The 26,134-nt window shown below is 36.3% G+C and overlaps 1 protein-coding gene across 4 annotated transcripts in view; it reads right to left on the reverse strand.

Moving 5' to 3' along the window:
- The window catches only part of sugct.L (succinyl-CoA:glutarate-CoA transferase L homeolog), a 319,978-nt gene that overhangs the window by 270,855 nt on the left and 22,989 nt on the right, over positions 1-26,134 (reverse strand). For all 4 annotated transcript variants that reach the window (XM_018266707.2, NM_001096092.1, XM_018266708.2 and 1 more), the window contains 3 exon segments: positions 23,283-23,374; positions 18,954-19,097; positions 14,516-14,611 (listed from right to left, as the gene is read on the reverse strand). In XM_018266707.2, coding sequence (XP_018122196.1) covers positions 14,516-14,611; positions 18,954-19,097; positions 23,283-23,374 — 332 coding nt within the window.

Consider the following 26,134-nt stretch of genomic DNA (forward strand, 5'->3'; position numbering starts at 1 on the left):
TGACCAGACCAGGGATGACTATGACGTAGTTGGCCTGTGGTAGGAAAGTTTTCGAAGGGTTAATAAAGGATAAGATACTGGACTTCATAGCAAATCATAATACTATGAGTGTGTACCAGCATGGTTTTATGCGTAATAGATCTTGCAAGACTAACTTAATTTCTTTTTATGAGAAGGTAAGTAGAGACCTCGATTCTGGGAGTGGATGTGATTTACTTAGACTTTGCTAAAGCATTTGATACAGTGCCACACAAAAGGTTACTGGTTAAATTAAGGTATGTTGGCCAGGAACATAGTATTTGTACCTGGATAGAGAACTGGCTAAAAGATAGGCTACAAAGAGTGGTGGTAAATGGAACATTTTCTAATTGGACCAGTGTTGTTAGTGGAGTACCGCAGGGCTCTGTACTAGGTCCCTTGCTTTTCAACTTGTTTATTAATGACCTGGAGGTGGGCATTGAAAGTACTGTTTCTATTTTTGCAGATGATACTAAATTGTGCAGAACTATAGGTTCCATTCAGGATGCTGCCACTTTGCAGAGTGATTTGTCTAAATTGGAAAACTGGGCAGCAAACTGGAAAATGAGGTTCAATGTTGATAAATGCAAGGTTATGCACTTTGGCAAAAATAATATAAATGCAAGTTATACACTAAATGGCAGGGTGTTGGGAGTTTCCTTAAATGAGAAGGATCTAGGGGTCTTTGTAGATAACACGTTGTCTAATTCTGAGCAGTGTCATTCTGTGGCTACTAAAGCAAATAAAGTTCTGTCTTGCATAAAAAAGGGCATTAACTCAAGGGATGAAAACATAATTATGCCTCTTTATAGTTCCCTGGTGAGGCCTCATCTGGAGTATGCAGTGCAGTTTTGGACTCCAGTCCTTAAGAGGGATATAAATGAGCTGGAGAGAGTGCAGAGACGTGAAACTAAATTGGTTAGAGGGATGGAAGACTTAAATTATGAGGGTAGACTGTCAAGGTTGGGGTTGTTTTCTCTGGAAAAAAGGTGCTTGCGAGGGGACATGATTACACTTTACAAGTACATTAGAGGACATTATAGACAAAAAGCAGGGGACCTTTTTACCCATAAAGTGGATCACCGTACCAGAGGCCACCCCTTTAGACTAGAAGAAAAGAACTTTCATTTGAAGCAACGTACGGGGTTCTTCACAGTCAGGACAGTGAGGTTGTGGAATGCACTGCTGGGTGATGTTGTGATGGCTGATTCAGTTAATGCCTTTAAGAATGGCTTGGATGACTTTTTGGACAGACATAATATCAAAGGCTATTGTGATACTAAGCTCTATAGTTAGTATAGGTATGGGTATATAGAATTTAATTAAAAGTAGGGAGGTGTGTGTGTATGGATGCTGGGTTTTCATTTGGAGGGGTTGAACTTGATGGACTTTGTCTTTTTTCAACCCAATTTAACTATGTAACTATGTAACTATATTGCAATATATGTACAAACAATCCCTATATTGTTTAAAGGGGAGGGCATTTTCTAGTAGCTCAAGGCACAAAATCAGTTCCCCAAATATACTGATAATGAGTGCAGAGGACTATAGTATTTGTCTGTTTGAATTTTGTGGTCACAGCCTCATTGCACCCTTGCCCGTTTCTAAAAATTAATGGTGAGCACAACTTTCCCTTGTTTGTTATAGTTTATACAGGAGCAGTGGCAAGCTCCATGTAGTAGCTCTCACCCTTTCCAGCTATAGTCAGGTGATCCCACATCCCAGTGGTGGTCAATAAAAGGGAAGCCATCTGGGAGTTTTAAAGGAGAAACAAATTCTTAATAAAAAAACATTACCCCCCTACCTACATAGACCCCCCCTCCCTCCTCCCCCCCAGCCTAGCGGCTACCCCATCCAAACACCCCTAACTCTTTACTTACCCTTCCGTGCAGATTCTGTCCAGCGGAGTTCAGGGGCGACATCGTCTTCGCTTTGGTAATCTTCGGAATGAGACCAACGAAGCATCGCTTGCGCAGTTGGAGCAATTTTCTGTTTCGCGACAACTGCGCATGTGCCGAAACTCACGAAAATCGCAGAAATGCCAGTCTCATTCCGAAGATTACCAAAGCGGCTGAAGATGGCGTCCATGAACTCCGCTGGACAGAATCTGCACAGAGGGATAAGTAAAAAGTTAGGGGTGTTTGGCCGGCAGGTAAAACTTCCCAGTGTAAAGTATATAATGAAGTAGTAGAATTATTTTACGAATTAGATTTGTAATATTACCATGAGAAATCTTCATATATGTATTTCTAAATACTTTCAAATATAGGCAAATAATCTTGTTTTGCAAATTTTTATAGATTTTCTTTTATTTAGAGACTTTTTTTATTGTTGTCACAGTGTAAAATGGATAATGAAGCAGTAGAATTATTTAATGAATTAGATCCCGTTTGTCTACACCCTGAATGCTAGGCATAATTGCAACTTGTAATATTACCATGAGTTATCTTCACATTTCTAAAGACTTTCTAGATAGAAAAATAATCTTGACTTTTATAAACTTTTATAGATTTTCATTGATTTAGAGACTTTTTATTGTTGTCACAATGAAACAAGCCCTGTACTAGACACTTTAGTGTAATAGAAGCAGAATAATCAGCCTCCCATCATATCAGGCGTTCAGCAATCTAACATTTCATGGTCACTAAGCTACACTGTTAAAGGCTCTGCTTTAAAATAATTGGGGAAAATATCAAAAAGTGCAGTTGAACATGCCCAGCAAATTTTACAAAGACTAGCTCATTCCAGAACAGCTGGCAGGTTTGAGAACCTGTTATAGCTTGAACAATTATAATACAATATCCATACATCAAGCACTTCAACCAAAAAAAAGAAAGAAAAAAAATAGTCATGTAAAACAATAAAGGCCCTGGTCACTGACCTATAAAATGTAACACCTGAGTTTCATTATTCAATCTACTCTGATGCTTCTTTTATACATTATTTCCCACAGCCTTTTTATGTTGACTTTCTTCATAGTTCACTTGAAATGGAACCATCTTAAGCTGACTTGACTTGTCTTTATGTACTGTGAATGAATAAAAGAGTGTAACAGTATAGGAATCACAGATATCACCAAATCAGTAGACCCTAGCCATCTAACATTATTGAAGCAACATTTCATTGTTCTAGTGATAAATCCTTTCATTTTCACACCTGACAACCTGCACTTCTCATGTTGTTTTTATCAGTTGGTATAACGTCGTCTCAAAGAACACTGTAAACTAAAGACTTGTTCCTAAACTTTTTTTGATGCCTATATGTTTATAATCTCACATATTGTTTGCTATATTAAAGTGAAAAGTAAATATATTTTTATATACGTGTGCATCCATTCATTGTGCATTCAGAAATAAACAATTTTTTGGCAACAACTGTCCAGTTTTATATTATAAAGGAGACAGATTCATTAAATGTGTCCAGTTTATCTTTCACTGCTAAAATGTTTCTACACACCTTCACCTTGACATGCTATGTAAATGTGTGTCCTACCAAGCCATCTTAAAGGGGTTATTAAACTTAAAATTAACTTTTAGTATGCTGTAGAAAGTAATAATTTTTTATTATTTGTGGGGTTTTTTTTTAGTTATTCAGCAGCTCTCCGGTTTGCTATTTTAACAATCTGGTTGTGAGGATGCAAATTACTCTAGCAAACATTTATTGATATGAATAAAAAACTGGAAGATCAGTGACAGAAAGTAAGAATAACTATAAATCATTAGCTTTTCGCAGCTTTTGTTTTTAGATGGGGTCAGTGGCCCCCTGTTGGGATGTGAAAAAAAAGCTGGAAGAAGAAGGCAAATAATTCAAAAACTATAAAAAAAAAGAAAAAATGCAGGCTAATTGAAACATTGCTTAGCCATTCTATAACATACATGAAGTTAATTTAAAGGTGAACCACCCCTTTAAATGTCTGACCCCCTACCCCCATGAGTACATAGGGGTATGTTTATCAAAGAGTGAAGTTAATAGTGAAGTTCCGCCACTAGAGTGAAATTCCGCCACTCTCCATTCATTTCTATGGGATTTTTATAGGCGTATTTATCAAAGGGTGAACTTTTACTTTCACCCATTGATAAATACGCCTTTCAAAATCCCATAGAAATGAATGGAGAGCTGCGGAATTTCACTCTAGTGGCGGAACTTCACTCTTTGATAAATTTACCCCAATGTATCTAGGTTAAAATGCTGGGAAATTGCATTGGTCTGTGCAATTTATATGATTGATAGTATTCTATTACTTTTCTTTGATCTGCCCTGATATTTAAGCAGGTACCTCTGTCCTAAAACCTCCACCCCGTATGAAACCACCATATCACAGTCCTTCCCAAATGCTTGTCTTCCCTAGCCTGGTTGGCAGAGTAGAAAGTACTTGGCTTATGCAATACCAAAATAAAAAAGTTCTGAATTAAAGAACTTTTCAGAAATAGGCAACATAACTGCAAAAAACATTTTTGGATAGGGATGGGCGAATTTGACCCGATACGTTTCGCCTTAAATTCGCCGCTGGCGAAATGTTGGCGATGCCCATTAAAGTCTATGGACGTCAAAAATGTTTTAATGCGCGGCGTAATTTTTTGACGCACGTCTTTTTTATTGTCGCACGCCACCATACAAGTCTATAGGCGTCATTTCTGCTGCGAAGCAAGGCAAAAAAATTCGCCCATCCCTATTTATGGATTGAGAAACTTTGCCTGCTGATTTTATTAGAGTACTTTAAATTAGTTAGTTCTCTGACATAATAAACTCAGCCTTATTTATTACCATGGAAAAAATCCACTTTTGAGCAGGAATCCATGGTGATCAATCAGCTTTATTGGGTCATCATCATCAAGTGAATTAAAAGAAAAAAAATTATGCAAACATTTGATTGGTTACCATGGGTTGCTGGCCAGTTTGTAAATGAGCCCAAATACATTTGGTAGTGCAGATGATTAAAGGCAAGAGGAAGTATTTATAAAAAGGGACCTCAGAGGTCAGAGCTTGCTTTGTAACACTCCTATAGAGAAGTGGTTACCAAACTGAGGTGTACCCCTGCTAGAGGGGCTGAAAGCTGTGATTTGTCTAAAGGAAAGTTATGGAGAGATTTGAGGAGAATCAGTATTTGCTCTCCTAGATTCTCCCTGAAGCTAACTGGGAAATCAAATAGAGCAATTTGAGCTTTTTTGTTGTTTCTACACAATGGCTGATTTCACATGGCTGCAACTTTGTCAAGGGCAAGAGTTAAGGGGGCTCAACAGGGGCCTGAACCAAATATGTTAACCACTGCTACAGATTTAGTCATTAATGATATCACATTTATGCCACTCATGTTTAATTTTTTTACCCATACTCTTTTAACTTAACCAAAAGCACCAGACTCATCTCCAAACTGCACTGCCCTATACATTAACATTAAATTTATAAGAAACCCAAATGTAAACCATTGTGATGCATTTATACACTTTTAACTATAAAACATGGATGCAGCAATCAAGTGAAGAATTCACATGCAAAGAATATTTGAAAGCCGATCTTGTTTTTAATTATTTCAAACTTGTGGTATTCTCATTACTAGTGAATAACTTCTAAAGTTGTAAGTAGATGCTGGGAATTGTAGGGTCATAGGTTAGATAGTAACCTAATGGTGCAGAAGAGAAGCATGAAAGGTAGTTAAGGAAAGACACGTGGCTTCTGATGACTTAAAATCCCATGCACCATTAGTTAACTTACTAAAACAACTCTTAAAAACAAAAAAAAGATTACTAATCATTTTGGTTATAAAGAATACCACAGTGGCATCTAGTGGAGAAAAACTATAGCAGTAATATAAAGGTTTCCATTAACACAGATGTTTCCAAACTCCAATCAATCAATCTATTCACTGGTTATCATGTAATGAGCACAATGATCAACTAATAGCGGCTTGGACTTAAAAGACCCTGAAACCCTTGTTTTTACTAATCAAACAGATCTGCAAAATACAACTAGGGATGCATCAAATCCAGGATTTGGCTCAGGATTCTGACTTGATTAGCTGGATTCGGTTTCAGATGAATGTATGTGCCAGGCTGAGGTGCCTTTAAATCACATGAACAAGAAAACTGTGATTATTTTTTTCCTTGCGCTTCTAGTTTGGTTCTTTTTAATCCTTCCTTACTTCAGTTTGCTTATGAAAATTAGGGTTCAGATTCAGTTCAGGATTCAACCAAATCCCAAAATAGTGAATTTGGTGCATCACTAAATACAACCACTTTTGTCATCATAAATGAATTGCTGACAAAAATGTCAATATAACAGTTTCCAATTAATCAAATGAAAATGTAGGGAGTAGCTCTATTACCCTGCAACTCCGAAGGGGGAAACAATGTTTTGGCAATTTGCATTAACATAAAGTAAGATGATATATTTAAATTCTTAAAATACAAAGGATGTGGTAACACTTATAACAACAGGACCATGGATTTTTGTTCATTTTTACACTCAGCATTTTCTTTAATAAAATAGGGGCATATTTATCAAAATGCGACAGAGCTCACCGCAGTAAAATTCACCCACTTTTTATTCATTCCTATTTTCCCGATTTCTAGAAACTTATTTATCAATGTCTAAAATGTTCACCATTTGATAAATACACATTTAAAAAAATCCCATAGGGATGAATAGAAAGTGAGTGAACTTTTCTCACATTTTGATAAATCTGCCCCTTAGTGTAGTAATTATTTAACTAAAATATGATTTTTTTCAATTTCATCAAAACAAGATGAAGGAACAGTTCAGTGTAAAAATAAAAACTCGGTAAATAGATAGCCTGTGCAAAATAAAAAAAAATATTTCTAATATAGTTAGTTAGGCAAAAATGTAATGTATAAAGTCTGGAGTGATTGGATGTCTAACATAATAGCCAGAACACTACTTCCTGCCTTTCAGCTCTCTAACTCAGCAACTATAAGGGGGGCCACATGGGACATAACTGTTCAGTGAGTTTGCAATTTGATCTTTAGCAGGCAGGTCACATTCAAAAGCAACAGTTATGACCCATGTGCCCCCCTCAAGTTACTGATTTTTATTTTTACATTGAACAATTCCTTTAATCTATCCTTCATTTTTATTTAACTGTGGATTATGAAAATATTGAGATTTTTTAAATTTTCCCTCTTGCTGAAGAATACATTACTAGCTCTGTGTAGTTTCAGCCTAGTTTATACATTATTGGGCTATGACAATCTTTCATATGATATTCTACACACCCCATATATAGTGTTACAATCCCTTTATGGAAAAAAACAACAGAGAGGCAAACTTTAAGAATACAATGGTAGTTTAAATAGATTTGTGGAAATTATAAGGGTGGAAAATATATCTTCACCTGCTACCTGCTATACATGTATTTTAAATGAAGGCAATATCTAATAATTAATGTAAGAAAATGATTTAATTAACATATTTAAAATATAATTGCACAGAAATTCTAGGCACTGATACTAACTTCATTGGAAGCTTGATTTTTGATTCTCTAGTATATATGGCAGTAGAAGGCTAATTTAGCATTGGAGGGGGCTGGGTGCAAAATGCAAAAACAGGCACACAAAAATCATGGCTTTTGCATTTTGTGTCCTGCGGTCATTAACAATGCAGATTGTCAAATTCGTTTTTCCACTGCAGGTTTCATAATTGTGTTAACTGGTACACGATACACAATGAAGTGTGCTTCAGATATTATGGTATTGAGTCATTTGCCTTTCTTGTATTTAACTATGTCCGATTTATACTTCCCCTTACTTATACAACAGTGTCTCCAAGAAATTGATAAGAATTTCAAAGAGAGAAATTCTATTGTATACATCGCTTGACTGGAGAAAACAACCAAAACAGCAACTCCAAAGGCATATTTCGGAAAAGGAAGTGAATATGTACACTCTCGTGGATTATTCACATTCCAAAAGGGAATGAAAATGACTTTCAAGAGTTCCAGACACTTCATAATGAGAAAAACAAATGTAAGACAAACAGCTGCACACAAAACCTGCCAAAGCAGTCAGCTAGTCAATATTCTGCTTGTATACAAATGTAGCAATACAGCGTTGAACAAATATACAAAATGTCTGATACTTGTTGTAGCAGTTTAATGCTTATATCAACAAAATATCCATAAAGTTTGCTCTGACTGGAATATTTGTATGTGCACCACCAGCTGTAGCTAAATTGCCATTCCAATCACCTCCAGCAAGTTTAGGGCTAAATATTTTAACTCCATATTTAGGTCGAACATAGGCAAAATCTAAAATGCTTGTGTAGGAGAATCATTTTGAGAAGATACTTTGAAGAATAGAAAGTATTCATTCTACAAGGCAGAAGCATTACTGCAACATGATAAAATTTTATGTAATTACATTTTCACCTCTGTCTGATTTATTCAGCTAAGTATTACTGTACTTTTATTATACAATTATAAATTCAGAATCCAAATGGTTGATACAGGATTTGTTTAAAGGGGTGGTTCACCTTTGAGATAACTTTTAGTATGATGTAGAGAATGATATTCTGAGACAATTTGCAATTGGTTTTCATTTGTTATTATGTGTGGTTTTGAGTTATTTCGCTTTTTATTCAGCAGCTCTTCAATTTGCATTTTAATTGCTAGTGTACAAATTCCCCTAGCAAGCATGCACTGATTTGAATAAGAGACTGGAATATGAATAGGAGAGGGACGGAATAGAAAGATCAGGAATATCAAGTAATAATAACAATACATTTGTAGCCTTACAGAGCATTTGCTTTTTTAGATGCCCATTTGAAAGCTGCAAAGGGTCAGAAGAAAAAGGCAAATAACAATAAAACTATTAAAAATAAATAATGAAAACCAATTGAAAAATTGATAGCATTGGCCATTCTATAACATACTAAAAGTTCAGTTTCAAAAATATACTCCATAGAGTTCTATTCAAAGTTAAAAATCAATACTTTTATTAGGTACAAAAATTAAAAAAGAGTAGGCATATAGACCCATTGATGTCCTTACGCATTTCTTACCAACTGGTACTTACTCATAGGCACTAGTAATGCTACATTTGGCTCCAACATTTAAACCCATGGAGATCCCTCCCTCCAAATTTAAAACCAATGACATGTTGCCACATCACACTCTGATGTTAAAGCAACAACACACGTAAAATCAATTAGGTCACATTTCTTTCCCGAATGCCCTTACGTTAAACATATTAACACAAATACCCTACCAGTTTGTAGAAAAAAAAGGAGAATTCAACCTGTTGGGAAAAAAAAACGTACCACCCCCTACCCCAGGTAGACCCCCCTCCCTCCTCCCCCCAGGCTAACGATTCCCCCGGGGGAATTGCCCCATACTCCATACTTACCCCTCAGCGCAGATTCGTCCAGTGGAGTTGCACACATCCATCTTCCGCGATCTCTGTAAGCTGACTGGGACATCAGTATTTCTGCGCATGCGCAGTTGGAGCAGTTTGCAACAACTGCGTATGTGCGAAATTACATGGAAATTGCAGATCTCTCAGTCAGCTTACTGAGATTGTGGAAGATGGATGCGTGGAACTCCGCTGGAAGAATCTGTGCCGATGGGTAAGTATGGAGTATGGGGCATTTCCCTGGGGGGGGTAGTTAGCCTGGGGGGAGGGGGGTCTACCGGGGGGGGGTCTACCGGGGGGGGGTTACAGGTTTTTTTACAAACAGGTTGAATTCTCCTTTAAAGAAGTCATTGCAGATTCCCAAGACTCATTCATTCCCGCTCTGTGTCGTACAAGTATATCATTTGAAATTCAACTTTTGCTTCTTGTATCCCTTTATAATCTCCTACACTGGGGTTCTAATAATCAGCTTGTTATCCCATCCTCCCTGGTACTGGGTTTTACTAGGATTTGGGGGCTTATTTATAATGCTGTGAAAACAACTAATGCAGAATGGTGTAAAATGAGGTACCTGTTTTATTTTACAAAGAATGAATGTTGCAGCTGCCGCTGTTGTTTTACACCACTTCAAAGCTTACCAGTGGTATAACTAGATATTGCTGGGCCCCACAGCAAATTTTTTCAGGCCCCAAAAATGTCTAGAGGCAGACTTGTTTTACCAGTATTTATTCAAAATGTATATGAATTAGGGCCTGATGTGGCCCCTTTACTTCCTGCCCCCCTGTAGCTGCAGGGTCTGCTTCCTCTGTAGTTATGCTCCTGGACCGTACGTAATTCATTTAAAGACAATGGGAAAAATACAAGTGACAAGTAAGTTCCGGTGGAAGTTGCTCTGTAAATAATCACATAAAAAACTGTGATGTACAAACACCATATTTTCCCATAGCATTTCCAAGTGGCTTCTTACTTTTATGCCAGATTTTTACACAGAAGTACACCGCAATGTCTGTCAACATGTGATGTATCTGGTTTTTATACAAAACAAGATAAATAGGTCCCTTGGTAAATTTGAAATAAAAAGAAAACAAACATTATGGAAAAATGAATACAATTCAGTGCAGCTTTGTTAGCAAAGCTTCTCTCTGTATTTTCTATTTCTGGTTTTATTTGTACCATAGATGTTATGTCAACCAGTTGCCTGTCCTTTTTTAATTCCACCCTAACCAGTTTCAACTGTACCCAGCTACAATGCTGCCTACATTTCCCAATGATGCAATTGCTCCAGCTCACCTATGTTTATAGCTTTTTATGTTATCCGTTTTGCTGAATTTTTGGGGCCCGTCTACAAATCTTCTTTGTTCATAGCTATAGCTTAACTGTTTACCTATTATTAATTGTAGATCTTTCAGAAGTAATTACTAGTTTTCAATACACTATAATCAGTTATGTTTTGCTTGTATATTGCCACAGAATGAATCTTTTTTCTAATATACTGATCAGACAAGGTAGCACGGAAAGTTCTGCTAACAAACACAAGCACTGGTTGGGGATCACTGCTTTAAAGTATTCAGAAGTAAGTGGGCATACAACAAAGTACAGGTCTGGGACCTGTTATCCAGAATGCTCAGGACCTGGGATTTTCCAATAATAGATCTTTCCGTAATTTGAATCTTTATCTCTGAAGTCTATTAGAAAATAATGCAAACATTAAATAAACCCAATTTGCTTCCAATAAGGATTAATCATATCTAAGTTTAGATCAAGTACAATGTACTGTTTTATTATTACATAGAAAAAATAAATCATTTTTAAAAATTTGGATTATTTTGATAAAATGGAGACAAAAAAAATGACTTTAAATATTTTTGCTTTTCAGGTGCTGGATCCTTTTTAAAAATTGGTATTTAGAGCATGTCACTGGGAATTCTCCTAAAAACAGGGGCGGAACTACCGGGGGAGCAGGGGGTGCGAGCGAGCCATGGCCCGCACCCCCTCAGGGCCCCTCGGCTTTGCAGCGCATATTCCCGGGCCAGTTCCAGGTGTACAGAGGGGGGCGGGGGCCCGGCTGTGCGTCCTGCGCCAGGGCCCCCCCCTCTAGTTCAGTTTCTACCTAAAAACCATTGTTTTGGATATTGTCAACAAAATTTATAAGTATTTCCATTCACATTTGAGTGATTGCTTGTAATTTAACAGAACTTTAAAAATACTTTATATTCTTTCAAAGATTAAAAGGGACAAAACAGAAGCAGTACTTGGAATTGAAATAAATCTGTCCCTGTTTTAAAAAAAAAAATACCCATTCTGGGAAAAACAGTGGAAAAGAAGCTTTAATCACTGTATTTGGCATAGTTGTTGCCTAATTAAATGTTACAATCATTTGGACAAAGTCTATGGTGTGACTTGGACCAGGCATCTGTCATGCACAAAGAACCAGATGTTCAAAATTGCTGAAATTTTTTCAGACCAAATTTGCAACATCTGTGCATAATACTGTTTTTAAAAAAAAGACTGTAAAAATTAGAAGCGCCTCTTTAATGAGCTAAAATGTGTCACTTGCTCATTTAAAAATAGCCACATCAAGAGTAATTTGCTGCTAAATTATTGAAAAAAAATAGGAACCAGTCCTCCTCTTTGTTTCCTTTTCATAGATACTAAACCAGCAATACAAGGTTGGGAAACATATTTGTGAATGGAACATTTAAAACACATTGTGCCATCAGCAAGTATAATGTATGCAAAGTCAAATAAATCACAGATGTTTTATTTTAAATGTGCTCTAAAACAGATGGACTGGAGAAAGTGATCAAATGGCCAAGCTGGAACGCTATAAAAGCAGATCTACTGAAGAATCAAAAAGTTAATCAAGCTTAAAAGAAGCCCTAAGAACAATTGTGATTAGTATGATAGCTTCTATAGCACAAGTGACAGGAACAGGTTTGCTCGCTGATTTAATTGCTTAAGTTTCAGATTTTTATATATAAAGTGCAAAAGGAGGATCACCCCCTCAAAAACCAATCAAATCAAATGGCCGGGTGCATGTAATGAATTATTAGTTATTTTACAAAGTACAGTACTCTGACCCAATTAACACACTCAATGTTTCTATGACTGTGACCTTTCTCATTTACCTTCTACTCAAATTTTTGTTTGCTCTCTTTAGCTCAAGAAACATTAAATAAGATTTTTATTAATTAAAATAAGAGTAAAAGTTATGTTCTTAAAACATTCTATTCATTTAAACAAGAAGATATTCTGCCCCTTTAAGTCTGTATTTGTTGCATCAGCTTCAAGTTTATAATATCAACTTTTAACTGGAAATGTGTTTGTGTATATACATCAATTCAAAATATTTATATAACGTATTAGCTAAATATTTATGTAAAGTGTTAGCTTAAATAAAAACTTTTTCTGTTATAAAATAACATCACATCAATGCAGGCAGCAATCGGATAACCACACAACTATAATTTCTTATACACTCAGAAAATCCAGCTTCAGAAAAGCACAAGGCCTATTTTTATGCATATATATATTTGTTCTGAAGTTATTTATACACATATGAACTTACAGAGAAATAGTGTGCTCTAACCTCCTAACCCACAACACTACACTATTTTATTGGTTACTGGTACTGCTAATTAAAAACAAATTGATTGGTTGCTAAGAGTTACAAGTACAGGTATGGGACTCATTAACCCAGTATCCAGAAAGTTCAGAATTACAGAAAGTTTGTCTTCCATAAACTCCATTTTATTCAAATAATTTTTCTCTGTAATAAAAAAAACAGTACTTTGTACTTGATCCCAACTAAGATATAATTAATCCTTATTGGAAGCAAAACCGCCTATTGGGTTTATTTAAGCACTGATGTTAGAAATTGGAACACCTTCTCCACAGCTTACTGACAGCATGCAGGAACTACATAACCCACAATTCATTGCACTGTGAAGTTCCTTTGCTTATTGAAATCACATGTACGGAACGCATTTTAGGACATCCTGCGCTGAAATACCTTTCCTCCATGCAATGTCCTATGCCTTCTGAATGGCGCATCGCTGGCTTTTGCCATCACTCATTGTCCAAATGCGCAGTCTACCCTCCCTACTCAACCGTCAGTCTTGCATGACTGATGGCTGAGTAGGGAGGGTAGACTGCCCTCAGCCTTCCTCCCTCAGCCCTCAGGTGCCAGCCCTCAGGTGTCAGCCCTCAGGACCAGCAGCGCAGGACCGAAACCAGTCACTCACCACTTTAGGACTGTCGGCTGAGTGCTGACACCTGAGGGCTAAGGGCTGACACCTGAGGGCTAAGGGCTGACACCTGATGGCTGAGAGCTAACACCTGAGGGTTGAGGGCTGACACCTGGGGGCTGACGGCTGAGGGGGGAAGGCTGAGGGCGGAGTTAGCATGAATGACAGCTGAGTAGGGAGGGTAGACTGCACCTTTGGACGATGAGTGACAGCAAAAGCAAGCCATGTGCCATTCAAAAGACATAGGACATCGCTTGGAGGAAAGGTATTTCGGCGCAGGATGTCCTAAAATGCGGTCCGTACACATGTGCAGGGAGTTGTGGGGTTTGGAGGATGAAGGCTGAGGACAGATGGCTGTTGATACAAAGTAACAGTAGTCAGACAGCTCAGCAAAGTAGTCAGATAGATCAGCAGGAGAGCAGGGGGCTAGGTTTAGGGAACTATCAGAAACCATTAAAAATCATGAAAAGTCTGCATATTTTTTAAATGATGTATATTGCAAAGTTGCTTAAAATTATGTTTACTTTTCAAAAAGCTTAAGTTATGTTTTCATGGAGTTCCTCTTTAATGCTTACATGATTTTCTAGCAGACTTATCGTATGAAGATCCAAATTACGGAAAGATACGTTATCCAGAAAAGCCCAGATCCTGAGCATTGTGGATAACAGGTCCCATACCTGTATGGGTTAAGCTAAGCCTTTATCAGTGCATATACTGTATCTATTATTGTGAAACACAGGACATTGCAGTTTTTCTGTTAATAGCTCTCGTAAATGACAAAACAAGCTCTCTTTCAAAATGCAGTTTACATTGTGAAAAAGCAAGTGCTATACCATTATACTAACCTGTGAACCTCATATAGTGACAATTTTTTATGCTACAGAATACCTGATATGGAACAATGCTTCCATGCGCAGTTCCCCAGCGTTTTGCTTCAGCGCCGCCATTAAGAAAGTTTGCTGCAACATGACTAAGACAAGCCACCTAATAGATAGAGGAAACAGTTATTAGCCTAACATTGTAAAATGGATGTTTAACTTACAATGGTTTTTATGTATGTTGTGGACAATGGTATTCTAAGACAATGGCAATTATTCTTTTATTTAAAATGTTTTGTGATTTCTAATGTAATTCCGATTTTGATATGCAGTTCCCGACTCTCAAATTTAAACGGGTTGCCAGGGTTCCACTTACCTTAACAACTAGAAAGTGGTAGATTGGACAATAACAAGTAGAATGACTGAATAGAAAGATGATTAAAACATTATTAACAACAATAAAAATATGTCTGTCCTTGGACCCCAGCAAACTGATAGGGCATTGCAAAAATAAATAAAAAATAAGAAAAAAAAAACTGCAAACTGTTTTATAATATCAATATCTACATCATATTTAATTATTCAAATATAAATATTTCTTCTATATTTACACAGATATGAGTTTGTTGGCATATCTGACTCTCCAAAATCACTGCATCCAGCCTAAAAATGCCCATTTGAACATTTTCAGACACAAAATCGGGTTCATGTATGAGCACTGGGCAAATTTGCACCTAGGCAGTAACCTTTGGTTACATAGCATAAATGACACTCATCAGATGCCTAGATCAATAACTATTCTAGAATGTACAATAATTGTAAATGCAAGAAATAAGCAAGGACAGGAGAATATCAAGGGTAAAAAATGTACTTTTATGTCACATATGAGGGCTTTTTATGACTGTAAGTGCAATGAACAAATTGAAGTTTAGGATGCAGATCAATATTATTTTATGCATAATGCAGTTTTTTTCACCATAATTCCATAGTAATCGCAGCTGCGCAGGAAGTTGCGCCAGCTGCAATCAACTGCATTTGTGGGTGGTAGCAGATTGGACAAGATTGAGCCACTTCCAGCTCTGTTTTTAAAAATGTTTTTCGTTTGTCACAAGTCTTCTGTGCCTATTGCTGTAAACTGCTGTGGAAACCCTGGAATTACTTCTACATTAAGGGTGGTAGTGGAAGTTCCGAGGCAAACATTTTGGGTCTATTAGTATTAAATCAAACTTTTGGCTGCATTCTAAAATGAGCTGTATAGTTTTTAGCAGAGTCTGTAGGAAGAATATTGTATTGCTGAACATTAACCAAAAATAAATGGTAGTCATTGCTGCCAAATATTGCCAGAATAATTTCTATTTTGACCTGTATCATGGGGACAAATCTCAAATATGACCCTTTTCCCCTAGCACCCACTTCCCACAACAAAATAAAAGGCATTTTATAATTTTTTGACCAGAGACAAGGGAAGAATTAAACTGAGACCTAGAGTCTTGCAGAAGATCACGGTTCCTGGTCAGTTTTGTAAAAGGAATTAGTGTATCCAGAGGATTAAGTGCGAAAGGTTCCTCCTTCCAGCATATTAGGAAAAAGGCTCACACCTTGCAATGCAGCATCAGGGGGAAACAGGTCTATCACTTCCCATATTTAGCATCCCCAGGAATTTTCTTCATGCATTGCTCCCCAAATCTTTTTATATTTGATTGTGGTTTGAAGGTAAAAAAGGGAGAGGAGCCCAGTTCTAGTAGATCAAGAAAAATACTCCACACCTGTCCAAAATTGTCTCGGGCAAAATCCTTTAACCTGAGGACTGGGGGTGAGCAGGTGGGGGTGCCAGCAAGAGAAGATCAGGATGTGAAAGAAGCATTGGTTCCCAAATTGTGGGACTCAGAGTCTTAGATAAAGGTGCTCAGTTAGGTTGCAAGACGGAAAGGCATAACATATTAGAACTGCAAAGTTTTTAAACATCAACATTCCTATATTCAATGATTTGCGTCCTAGATTCATCATGAGCAAGACATTTCTAATCATTTAATACAGACAAGATATTTATAGCTTAGCATTTTCATTTCTAAATAGAAGTTTATACAGGAATGGATGGAAAATTAAATGAAGCATTCTAATATTGATTGCTGAAGGTGGACTCATTTATCAAAGGTTGAATTTTGAATTCATGTGAGTTTTTTTAAACTCCTTTAAATTAAATCCTTTATACTCGAAATTCGGTTGGGGGGTTATTCAATAAAAAAATCGAATGTTTAAAACTCACACAAATTTTACCGACTTGAAAACTCGAATCCAATTTAAATTGAATTAGACTAAACTCGATTTTCTGAGAAAAAACTTGAATGTCAGGAGAGCTAGTAACATGTCCAAATTGATCCCTGGACCTCTCCCATTGACTTATACATGAACTCTGCAGGTTTTAAGTGGCAAATAGTCACATTTGAGTTTTTAAAGGACCAGATTATGATAAATCTCGAAATTCGAATTCGAATAAAAACTGAAATTGAGTTTGGATGATTCATAATTCGAATTTGAGAGTTTTGACCATAAAAGAAATTTGAAAATTCAAATTAGAGTTTTCAATTCAATCCCATTAGAATAAAATATGGAAAGACTATCAAGCATTGAAGTATTTTCTATATTTAAATAACCATCCGACAAGGAAATGATTTATTAAAAGAAGCTACAGTAGACTGAAAACAGATTTAAGTGCTCCAAAAAGAGCACAATGAAAAAAATATGCAATACTCTGTATAGATCTATTTAATGTTGTCAACGCAAACATGTACAAATTGATAAAGATTAAATGACTCACTACCTTTTAAACAATGTTGATTATACCTGTACAGCAAAAGTAAGAGTCAAATGGAGACTTTTAAGAAGAGCATTTTACTTTTATATTAGCAGGCTTTTTGGTATTTATGTACAGATGGAGTAACAAATGCTGCAAACGATGGCTGATTTATCTTGTTCAATAGGAATTTTAAAAGGATTTTCATATTATTATTCATAATGCAACTAAAGATAGCAAATGTAGTTATAATTGAAGCATCAGCCACAATTGCATCAACCTCAACTACCCCTAGTGATTGCAGTAATGCTGGAATTCTGGTAGCAACACTGCATTTTTGTAAAAAAAAAAACACACATTGCACACTGCATTGGCATTAAGTAAAGGACTCTTAGGGGGACATTTAATAACCTGCGAAAATTCGCCAGCGATGGCTTCGCACCCATCGCTACACTTCGCCAGGCGAAAATCCACACAGACACCGCTAATTTACTAAAATGCGAAGTTGCATCCAGGGAGCTGGTGAATTTTCACTAGCATTATGTCGGCAATCAAAGTGAAGATGTGCTAGCGTTCAATTATGCCTAGCACAACTTTGTTAGAGGTCTTCGCTCAGGCTAATTTGCATACGGTGGGAAATTATAACGTTTAATGGACGTATATGTTGCAGCAAATACATAACACAAGTCCAGGGAACCTTAGAAAAAGAAAATAGAGTTGTTATAATGCTTTACACATGAGCCCATCGTATAGTTTGTGTTCCATATGTTAGAAAATGTATGGAGAACCCGGAAAAGACGCCAGCGTTTTTTGGGACTTAGAAAATGTTTTCACTAAAAATTGAGGAAGTCCTATGCACTCCATTGCAGTTTGTCTGGTCTGAGCTAGCGAAGGCAAGTCTGGCAACAGAGGTAACGTTCAGTAAAATCCGCATCTTAGTGAATTTGCGTTGTTACGTCCATTCACCAGAGAGAAAATTTGCCTAGCGTTAGAGTGCGAAGCAATGGTACCGTCTATCTCAGTCACTAGCGAAGTGACGCCTGCACCCGTTAGTAAATCGGCGAAGTACCGAAATGACGTCATGCTGGTGAATCATCGCCAGCATTAGTCACTTCGCCCTTTAGTAAATAGTATTTAGTATTTTTTAGTATTCTCAGTTACATCCTGAAAAAAGTACACACAAAAAATGTTTCACCGCATCTGTTCAGCCTGCTAAATTTAATGCAATTGTGCTCAAAATAAAGGGTGTAAGGTAATTAAAAGTGGCCTTGTGCTGGCAGTGATTCCAGCATTACCTTAGCTGGTTGTGTGTCCAGAAAGTGACACCTTAATGTTGTATTAATGCTGTACATCAGAAGTGACACCATTAACACAAAACTGTAGTAAAAATCATGCACCATAATATAAAAGGAGAATCACCAGAGTAGATGCTAGCTTGTAAACTCCTGCAATGTCCATAGAATTATGAGGAAAATGCTGCATTGTGTGTAAAAAAATCATAGTAATTTGAGACTGAATTTTGCATTTTGCATGGAGCACTGCTTTGGCAAATAAACCCTTAAATACAAAAAATATACTCCAATTTTTTTATTATTTATATTTTTTTATAACTTTTGGTCATTTATAAAAACTTTATATTAAAAACAAGATGTAAAATGCTCATAAATGTTTATAATGTTAAACAGTTCATAAATTAGCTTATTTTAAGACCAACCTGTGATGACAGCAGATTGCAGTCAATGTGCATCCCCTTCCCTGTTTTAGACCTCTGAAGCAAACCAGCCATAATCGCTCCATGAGCAAACAATCCAGTAGCAAGGTCTGTCATAGCTACTCCTGGGCGCACTGGATCCCCATCCTGTAGTTTAGAGGGATAACTTTCATTAGACATTTGTTATGCACATCATAATTTATAACCTTAAATGAATTATGTTGAAAGTGCATTTATATCCTATTTACATTATCCTTTTAATTTTGATGAAAATAGGAGGGTTTTTTTCCATGTAGTAGGTTAGTTACATGGATCATGCTAAAAGAAGATATCAAGCATAACTGGAAAACAAGGGTTCACAAACATTGCAAAACTCTATGTGAATCCGTTAGGAAAATCCAGAGTATATGACCTGGAAGCCCCAGGTTTGATAGTGCTTCAGAGGTAGATTGAGTTAGTGCTCTCTTTTAGCAGTGCTGTTGTCAAATGGTTTGTATTGCAAACCACCCCTTTAAACATTTCAACCTGTTAAGTTCCCATCTCTCGAATTCTCAAGTGTGAAAGCATGAAAATGTGAAAGCAGAGAAGCATGAAAGGGTTAATCTACTTTGCAATCTACTTTTGGGGGCCGATTCACTAACGGTCGAATAGAGGGTTAATTAACCCTCGATATTCGACTAGGAACTAAAATCCTTGGACTTCGAATATCGAAGTCGAGGATTTAGCGCAGATAGTTCGATCGAACGATCGAAGGATAATTCCTTCGATCGAACGATCGAAGGATAATTCCTTCGATCGAACGATCGAAGGATAATTCCTTCGATCGAACGATTAAATCCTTCGAATCGAACGATTACATCCTTTGAATCGAACGATTCAAAGGATTTTAATCCAATGATCGAAGGAATATCCTTCGATCAAAAAAAATTAGCCAAGCCTATGGGGACCTTCCCCATAGGCTAACATGGACTTCGGTAGCTTTTAGATGGCGAACTAGGGGGTCAAAGTTTTTTTAAAGAGACAGTACTTCGACTATCGAATGGTCGAATAGTCAAACGATTTTTACTTCGATTAGTTTGATTCGAAGTCGTAGTCGAAGTAGCCCATTCGATGGTCGAAGTAGCCCAAAAAAAACTTCGAAATTCTAATTTTTTTACCTTCGAATCCTTCACTCGAAGTTAGTGAATCGGCCCCTTGGTGTCAATATTGTATTACTGGTGCAGGTGATCAGTTATAAAGGATTAAGTAAGGACCTGAAAATTTAGAAGCGATTTTTAGGATGGACACACAAGAAATGTGTAATATATTTGTATGGCAAAGGTATGCTAAGGGCAGAGACAGACAAGAAGATTTGGGGAGATTAGTTGCCTCACAAGGAAACTCACAGGCGACTTTGAAAAAGGAAGTGCTCCGAGTACAATAATGCTAGCGATTTAGATTCTAGCGGGCAGGGAGGCAGTTCAGGAAGATTAGTGGTCCACAGAAGAGGCGATTTGTCGCTGCTCGACTAAATCTCCCCGAATCTTCTTGTCTGTCTCTGCACTGAAACTGCAGTTTTAGAATCAATATGTAATTAAACAGCGTTAAGCAGTCCCTGGCTTCCTTCATTAACATTTTAAAGTGATTGAGATATTTCTGGGATCTAAAAATCATTTAAACATTAAGGGGGCGATTCACTAACTTCGAGTGAAGGATTCGAAGGTAAAAAACTTCGAATTTTAAAGTTTTTTTTGGGCTACTTCAACCATCGAATGGGCTACTTCGACCTTCTAATCGAAGGATTCAAAGTAAAAATCGTTCGACTATTCGACCATTCGATAGTCGAAGTACTGTCTCTTTAAAAAAAACTTCGACCATCTAGTTCGCCATCTAAAAGCTACTGAACTCAATGTTAGCCTATGGGGAAGGTCCCCATAGGCTTGGCTAACTTTTTTTGATCGAAAGATATTCCTTCGATCGTTGGATTTAAATCCTTCGAATCGTTCAATTCGAAGGATTTAATCGTTCGATCGAAGGAATTATCCTTTGATCGTTCGATCGTGCTATCTGCGCTAAATCCTTCGACTTCGATATTCGAAGTCGAAGGATTTTAATTCCTAGTCGAATATCGAGGGTTACTTAACCCTCGATATTCGACCCTTAGTGAATCGGCCCCTAAAGGCCAGATTAAATAAGGTTCGCGTTGTGTTTTCCACAAAAATTTAAGATTCCGAGCTGTATTTTTAGGTCAAAACTCAAATTTTTCTAAAAAAAAACAACTTTTTTTGAGATTTATTATGCCCCGACCCGGGAAAGAGCATGAATCCAAAAATACACAATCCTGAAGCTGTCGAGGTCATGTAAGAGTCAATGGCAGAGCTCCCTTGAACCATTTGAAAATGTTAACAGCCTGCATGATGTTCGAGTTTTGGGGGGGGGTTTGCCCGAAAACTCAAATGATTAGAGCGAATCGAGTTTTTTCCTGCAGAAACTCAATTAATTTGAGTTTTCAGGTTTCGGAATTCGCAGAAGTCCTTTTTCCTATTTGAGTTTTTTCTTAAATAAGATACCATTCGAGTTGTGAGTTCATTTGAGGTTTAAAAAACGCTTTGATAAATAACCCCCTAAATAAACCCAATATTGCCTCCAATAAGGATTAATTATATTTTACTTAGGATACTGTTAATAATAGTCACTTTACTGTGATGTAATTTCCTGACTGGGTACATATATATGTTTGAGGATATATATGTTTGAGTGTGTTAAAGGTATGTTTGCCTTGAGAAAGGTCATAGTAGAAACGGAATCTTCATTGGCTATATTCTTAATACACAACTAATGCAAAATAAAAATGCAGACGTTGCTTGTCCTTTTTAATACAAATACTGAGGTTACAGAGCACCTGGGTGAGGAACTGAAGCAAAATGCTGCCTCCACAATAAATATATATATATATATATATATATATATATATATATATATATATATATATATATATATATATATATATATATATATATATATACACATACATACAGGTCCCTTTACCAGCAGATGTGATTTGGGGACCGTGTAATAATTGTGGCTTATCATTTGCTGTTCCTTTGTAATTTTTCTAGAGCATTCATGTGAATAAATGCAGCCACAGCATGGCAAGAGAGCACTGTTATATAGTACCATTAACGGATAACAGTATTACCATACCAGTGTTGTGAAGTAACATTTGGCTTTCTGTAGTGTTTCTTTTTTTCAGAATGGAAATGTAATTAACTACGGCATTTTATGGCACTTAAAAGTCAATGATTGTAATTGTTTTCATCTTTAAACATGCAGTCATGTACATGCTACATATTCATTCTGTTTTATCAAACATTCCCTTTATGTCCTGATGAAGGTTGCTTAATTTCTATGTGAATGGTTTATTTTGGATGTTTCCCGTAGAGGATCAAGCTATTTTCAACTAGTAGAAAAAAGTCATGTTGCCAAGTGTGTTATTATACAGGTATTTGATTTATCTGTAATTTGTGGAACCAGCTCTTTTCTAAATGAGGGATCCTTCTGCAATGTGTGTGCAAAGTATTATGGCTTCTAAAAACTATTTAACCCACAAAATGGTTATTTTATCATAATGGATTTAGGTTGGATTATCTATCATCAAGTAAAAGGTACTTTTTTATTATAACAGTAAAAAACAATAGTAATATAATTGAACCAACATAAAAATGAAGCAGATCAAGCAAAATATGTATTTAATAGAAAATAACGCCATACAACCCCCCACCTCCAATATATTAGCCATAAAGTCTGAGGTAGTGTGATGGGTCACTCAAAATCATTATTGTCCAAGTATCCTCCCAGAGGACCAATTAAGGAACCCCAGAGAGTAATTTTAGTAGTATGGGTCTCACAGCCTCCCTTCTGCAAACACACTACAAACTATCCCTCAGGGGCATTGAGGCCTATATAAGTCACAATCTCCATAAATGGTATTGTTAGGCAGTAGTTATCTTACTCTGCTCCTTTACTATTCATTTACTAGCCAGTCATTCAAACCAGTCTGCTTATTTATTTGTGGAACCCTTACAACAAGATGGCTGATCCAGACTGGAAGGCTGAAAGATGAAAAGGTCAATTTAAAAAAACCCAAGAAGACGAGTGGTAAATTCCTTTTAAGTACTATTGCCCACATCAAAGAAAAAGTTGACATAAAGCAGTAAACTATGCAAAAATATATAAGTTATGAAAAAACATGATCTCCACATTATTTGGTCTTTTATTTTTTTGTTCAATAAAAGTTGCTAAAGCAATGTACTGGGATAGTAATTGATAAATGTATTTATAGTGCAGTGTTACCTCGGGTCCTGTGATGTACATAAGTCCAGACATTGCACAGGCAACTGCATCATATCCAGCTCTTTGAAACAAAGGGCCTGTCTGGCCGTAGCCTTAAAACAAGGGAAAATAAAGTAAAATAAAAACATTAATTTTTTTTCCAGTTTGAAACACAAGTTGAACATATTCTAGCAAAATCTTTAACAGACAGCAGTGAACCAAATGCAGAATTTCAGCACCACTGTCGCCAGTGAAAAATGTGCACCCACTGCCAAGGGTAAGTAATGCACAAATAGAGCCTTGAATCTGGTGCTGGTTAAACTGTTTCTCTGAAGCAGTCAATGTTAGTGCAATGGTTTAGTTTAGCATATAAAAGTCAGTGTTTTGGAAGATGACACAATATTGGCAATTTGGTAGTCTTAAGGTGGCCATAAACGCACCAATAATATCGTACGAAAAAAAAATTGTACGATATTCATTGCGGGTATGGTGGTAGAGCTGACTCATATTAGCAGAAGACTTGGATATCGGTCGGCTTGCTGGAAAATTTTGATTGGGCACCCTTAAAGGCACCAGAACATCGGCTATTGTTAGTGCCGAATCATCAGATACAGGTAGAATTTTATTGTTTCTACTTGTATATCTGACGATTCAGCTCTAAACGTGTGTATTGAAATGAACAATCTTTCCTGGAAAGATCGTAATTGTTATGTCTATGGTGACCTTTAGAACCGTGACAGATGCTAAAGAATAATTGAGAATTAAAGTAGTCTGGCAACTACCGTAGTAGCGTGAGATTAATTTTTTTACCTAAAAATTCTCTCTCTCGAAATTCTTGAATTTCTTCAAAAGGCAATCAGTCACCTATACTTAAAACAACCGAGGCTCTACTTTATAGGAATCCCTTCACAACTGGTTCCTCAGCTATTAATATGGTAGTTACTTTGAGTTACGTTTAATTGAATCTCCTAATCTATTCACTTGTGGGAACAAGTGGGAAACACCTCATGTTGCTCATGCAACAAGGATAACATTAAAAAAATAGTAATAATCTTAGAAAACCTTTCCTTTATCTTAGATCCAAAATCCACTCATGTTTTAGGTCTTCCAGGTTCCATTTATTTTATTTTTAGTTTCAGTATATTCCAAGACAGCATATACATGGCCAGCCTCTCCTAATAATTTGTTCATCTGACAAACCATGTGTTTTTTTATATACTCTCTCATTTAAAATTTACTCTCTCATTTTCATATACTTTCTACTACACAACATACATTTTGAGAAGTGTTTGTAGGTATCTGCTTTTACTAGTCATCTGTTGATTTCTTCTATATATAGTGAGACCCAATTAAATAGTAGCTACCTACTATTATAATAGTAGCTACTTGCTATTCTCAGTAAGTATGGAAGCATATATATATACATCCTTCTTAGCTTTATGTAATAAATCAACCATCATATATATTTCTACTACTATACTATTTCTACTATAAAATATGTAGATGCATATACGTGGAAACTACATTATATTATTAATAGGAGATGTTACTACATATGTGAAACTATGAACTAAGTTAGAGGGAAAAAAACATTTTATTCTTGAGAGCATAAAAAATTTAGATAGCAACTTTTATATTTAAGTTGATTCATGTCCATTTGGTCCTTGAATTCTTATCGGTGGAGCACGGAGGACCTAACAAAGTCCTTTACCAGCTGGTGCTGTAGCAGGGACATGAAGGAAGGGAGACAGACATGATAGCCATTAATTGGATACCATCACGGATTACATATTGTTCTGTACTGATTTTGTACAATTGTTTAATTGTATCTAAGTATCAACCTGGTTCAGCATGAGAGATTGTGTTTTGTTTTTTCTTTGCTTAATCTGGGTCAGTGATGCAGGAAAAAACAATGTAGGAAAATTGTCCTTTATCAGCCAAAGGAACCATGCATGCAACTTTGTATGTATGTACAATTTAATAATAACTGGATCATAGATTTATTAATGTTTTAGTTAAAAGTATAGGATTTATTTTACCAAATAATGATTATAGCCAGGTTCCTCTATAAAACATAAATTGAATAGAATAAATATATGCCTAAGAATCTATTTTAATGATCAGAAGCACAAGCATGCAATGGTAATGCAACAAATGTTACACTGGATAATGATTTGAACATAGATGTACAATGAGGCAATATGACTATGAAGATTTTCATTCATCCAGGTCATGGTATATCTAGTATAGGTAAATCTAAAAACAACTGGACTTGCTGAGTAATCAACTCAGCAAGTCCAGTTGTTTTTAGATTTACCTATACTAGATATACAATGAGGCAAGTTTTTTCCTTTGAATAGAAAAAGGGTTTTATGCTCATATTCAAACATAAGACATGAGCAAAGGTGTAAATATTAACTGGAAACTATCAATTAATATGGCCATACACGTTACAATAACAATCTTTCCTGCAATCATTGGTTACAGGAAAAATTGTTAATTTTCACTACAAAGGTTAAGAGCTGATTTGTCAAATATACAGGAAAAAAATAAAATTCTACCTCTATCTGACAATTCAGCAGCATCACCTTAAAGTTTTATGTCTTGGACTATCAATGTGATGACCGATATCCAAGTCTTTTGCAGATATCTGTCGCCTCGTCTCCCGCCATATACACACTGACTATCATACAATACTTTTTTATGGCCATCTTTACTTAAGCATGTCTTACTAGACACTTAGGGGCACATTTACTTAGCTCGAGTGAAGGAATAGAATAAAAAATACTTCGAATTTCGAAGTATTTTTTTGGCTACTTCGACCATCGAATTGGCTACTTCGAATCGAACGATTCAAACTAAAAATCGTTCGA

Source organism: Xenopus laevis, chromosome 6L (genome assembly GCF_017654675.1).
Source record: "Xenopus laevis strain J_2021 chromosome 6L, Xenopus_laevis_v10.1, whole genome shotgun sequence".
NCBI classification, from domain to species: domain Eukaryota; kingdom Metazoa; phylum Chordata; class Amphibia; order Anura; family Pipidae; genus Xenopus; species Xenopus laevis.